The sequence below is a fragment of the Ptychodera flava genome, unplaced genomic scaffold (assembly GCF_041260155.1).
Source record: "Ptychodera flava strain L36383 unplaced genomic scaffold, AS_Pfla_20210202 Scaffold_115__1_contigs__length_218440_pilon, whole genome shotgun sequence".
NCBI classification, from domain to species: Eukaryota; Metazoa; Hemichordata; class Enteropneusta; family Ptychoderidae; genus Ptychodera; species Ptychodera flava.
The window spans coordinates 23,743-27,941 of NW_027248297.1; the positions used below are offsets into that span (position 1 = coordinate 23,743).

The following is a 4,199-nucleotide window of genomic DNA, read 5'->3' on the forward strand; positions in this document are numbered from 1 at the left end:
CATCCTATACCTCATTGATATGCACATATCTAATTCTGGGCAAGCCAATAGAGCTGGAGGTCTGATTTTTGGTATATAGTGATAACCATTGAAAACAATTTTTTTCACAAAATGTCACATGACCTTGATGACCCTTGACCCCAAATATACATATCTGTCCATAACTCAGTAACCATAAGGGCTACACCCTTCATATTTGGTATGATGGGAGACCTTATGGTACCATAGGTCATGCCTCATTAAATATGCACATATCTAATTTTGGGCAAGCCAACAGAGCTTGAGGTCTGATTTTCGGTATATAAGGATAACTATGGGATACAATTTTTTTGACAAAATGTCACGTGACCTCGATGACCTTTGACCTCAATTACACATTTCTGTCCATAACTCAGTAACCACAAGGGCTACACCCTTCATATTTGGTATGATGGGACACCTTATGGTACCATAGGTCATGCCTCATTAAATATGCACATATCTAATTTTGGGCAAGCCAACAGAGCAAGAGGTCTGATTTTTGGTATATAGGGATAACTATGGGATACAATTTTTGACAAAATGTCACGTGACCTCGATGACATTTGACCTCAAATATACATATCTGTCCATAACTCAGTAACCACAAGGACTACACCCTTCATATTTGGTAAGATGGGATACCTTATGGTACCATAGGTCATGCCTCATTAAATATGCACATATCTAATTTTGGGCAAGCCAACAGAGCTAGAGGTCTGATTTTTGGTATATAGGGATAACTATGGGATACAATTTTTTTTCACATATTGACCTCAAATATACATACCTGTCCATAACTCAGTAACCACAAGGACTACACCCTTCATATTTGGTGAGATGGGATACCTTATGGTAAGATATGCTGTACCTCATTAAATATGCACATATCTAATTTCGATGACCTTTTTTCCATAAATATACATATTTGTCCATAACTCAGTAACCAAGAGTCCTATACCCTTCATATTTGGTACGATCTTAGACCTTATGATGCCACATGCAGTACCTCATAATTGTGCACATTTCTAATTTTGAGCTAGCAATAAACCTAGTGTTCAGATTTTTTGTTGACAGATGTAACATAAGGAAAGAAAGTTTAGTTGGAAAAAAGACATGTAACGGTAATGACCTTTGCCCTCTCTGATTACATTTGCCTTCTTTTTCCCACTTAAGATTGCTTTGGCCCCGGCATTGCTGCTTGCAGCTATATTTTTATTTTGTTTTACGGTGTTATCAATAGGTTGGTATCGGGTAAAGTTTCTTTGAGCTGGATTTGTATTTGGCCGAATCGGTTTTTAATTGACTTAGTAATTTGGCAGATTCAAGGTTCGGTAAATTTGTTTCTTTCCTCTGAGTTGAATCGGTCCGACTAAGGTGTTTGAACATCGCTAACCACCTACGATAGCTTTTGCTGCCACGGGTCACCATTTCTGCCTGCCTTTCAATTGGCACATGTAATGGTTATTATTATTTGATCCCTTACCCAAAATACTCCATGTAACCAAAGGCTACAACCACAAGCCAAATAGGCGTATTGGATATTGGCCATTAAAGTGGCCCAGTCAAAAACCTATTTCGAAGCAAAAACATATAGGCCCTGGTATGACATGGACTGTCGTGTATTTCCTGAAACCGGTAGGAAAAGGTTGTAGAATATTTTGATGGATTATTGTACTGTAGGTTGCGTTTGAAATTGAATGTAATCTAATGCAACTATATACTTGATCCACAACTAATATGATATGTGAATTTGGAAAGTAGCGTCACATTGATGCTTGGGAGACGGCATATCAAATAAAAAAGTTACATCCTCGCGATCAGGATGATTTTAAGTTAAGTACGAATCTGCAGATTTCATTTGATGTTTTTAGAAATCGCGATTAACGTCCGACCAAGATATATGCATAGAAAAATATAAAACTTGGCCGTCAAACCTTTGGTGAAGAGAGCGTTGTCTTATATGTTAATTTCATATACCGATTTTGCAAGAAGGAGTGAATACAAATTGTTATTTGCATTTTTACCCATGTTTTACCGATGAGTACCGCATGAAAAAGTGCGGATTATTCATCCCGTCATTGGTGGTTCACAAGCATGACTTACGCTCTATGACACGCAGTTACTTTTGGTTTGCAATAAGCTAAGAGGATTTTGCCCAATTCATGGGTCAGGCCGAGTTGTTTTAGAATAACACGCTTAACGATTTTGGAAGTTAGGACAGCACGTGCTAATGAAGATCTCAAGAAAACATATGTTACATAGTCACTTTAATGAAATATGCCTCTCTTTTTTTAATTACACACAGTGCAAAAGTATGTTGGCGTAACCATACTGGTAGCCGTAGTGATGATCACTACACCATATTATTATTCAATGTGGGCCAAACGTTCAGAGAAAAGATTTCGTGTTCACCCTTCCGGTCAAAACGAGCCACATCCAGCTCCCAAGTCATCCAAAACACAAACCGGAGCAGCGACTGAACGCAACAGAGTGTCTATTGAAGCCTCAGTCAATTCAGAGACATTAACAAACGATTCATCGTCCAAACAAGCTGACTCGATTCGAAGTGACGCCAAGACTAATGTACTTATAATTGGACGTATGTCGTCCGCTTCTACTGCAACCGGCATGCTATTCCTTAGACGAGATGATACTTTCTACGTTGGAGAGCCGGGACACATGCTGTGCAAAACAGTATTTCACAAACACACATACATTGACAGTGCCGATTACCTCGAGGAAATGCAGCCACAGCTCTGCCAGTTTCTAGGAGATTTGTTTAGCTGCGATTTTTCCTCGCACACCTACTATGTGAATAAACTGAATCTAAAAGGCGCTCATCCAGGCAAGGGAAGTTTAGGGAATCTGAATTATCCAATGACTGCAGCTGTACTATCGAAATTCTGTCGAACAAAACATAATATCATCGCCAAAGTTCTTCGCTTCAGTGACATTACGCCATGCCTGCCAACTTTTCAGAAGTACAATGTTAAATTTGTGTTTTTGGCTCGAGACCCCAGAGGGCTGGTCACTTCTCGACTGCGTCGATGGGGAACAATTTTGGCAAATCTGAATAAAGAAGAAAGCGATAAATATTTTCCCGCTGCAAAAATAGTGAAAGAACACTGCGCATGGCTAGACAATGTGTTTAATTTACTAAAGGGTGGTCCAATGTGGTTTAGGGAGAACTCCATGTTGGTTCGTTTTGATGATAAGTGTTTATTCCCCGGAATCGTCGATCAGGCAATCTATGACTTTGTTGGAATCACTGCACCCTCACCTAGCTCCCCGATTTCCCAAAGCCACAATGAATCAGCAAGAAATTGGCTGATTTCCCACAGCTATGAGAGAATGAAAGAATTACAAGATTACTGCCCAGAACATATATACAATGAATTTGGATGGTTGGTGATCAATAATAAGAAGGAATTTGAGAAGGCGAAGACATCTTGGTACAGACCAATGCCAAGGGATGAAATCATACCGAACTATAATCTACCCTAATTTGTCAATGTCTTGTTAAGGATAGCTGTGTTTACCACCAGAATCATCTCATTTTAACCACATATGTTATGTTAGCTTTGTTTTCACTACGAATTATTACCACTCTTAAGGGGACTTGCACGTACCAAACTTATTTTTTCAAAGCAATATTTCTAATCAAAGATAAGAAGGGAACCCTCTTCAATTATATGAACTTTAGTGGGGTATCAATAGCTTACTCTAAGGTCTAAGCGGTTAGATGTTTGGTGTAGAAAACCTACATTTTAGTATCAATGATAAATTAAGTCTAAAGTTGAGTATTTCGTTTGAAGGAAGAGTATATACTTAAGCAATACAGCATACCCAGTGACAGTATACCATGGGATTTTGACCAGCTCACGACATATATGCACGGGTGATAGCGAGTGCATATATGAAGTGAACTGGTCAAAATCGAGTGGTAGACCATCGCTGAGTGTGTTTATTGCCATTATATCATAACAGTGTATTGACATTCTGGCACGGAACGTCAAAAAGACGATTTTGCTCTTGCCGAGAGCTCGCGTATTTACCACCCTTGTTATATAGCAAATATATCACGGTTCTTTTCGCGTCTCGACCTATCAGATCGCTCTAGATGCTCCATAATAGACTGGTGTGATATAATATACCATAAATGCCATCTTTGCATTATC

At 39.0% G+C, this 4,199-nt stretch overlaps 1 protein-coding gene across 1 annotated transcript; it reads left to right on the top strand.

Annotated features, from left to right (window-relative positions):
- The first annotated feature begins 2,394 nt into the window (after nt 1–2,394).
- Nucleotides 2,395–3,525, top strand: LOC139126659 (carbohydrate sulfotransferase 1-like). Its single transcript, XM_070692723.1, has one exon. It carries the CDS (start codon nt 2,395–2,397, stop codon nt 3,523–3,525), a length of 1,131 nt encoding a protein of 376 aa, XP_070548824.1.
- Nucleotides 3,526–4,199: the final 674 nt, after the last annotated feature.

What these genes read in the sequence shown, in the direction of transcription:
- LOC139126659 (XM_070692723.1), top strand. Translation starts at nt 2,395, where the DNA reads ATGTGGGCCAAACGTTCAGAGAAAAGATTTCGTGTTCACCCTTCCGGT.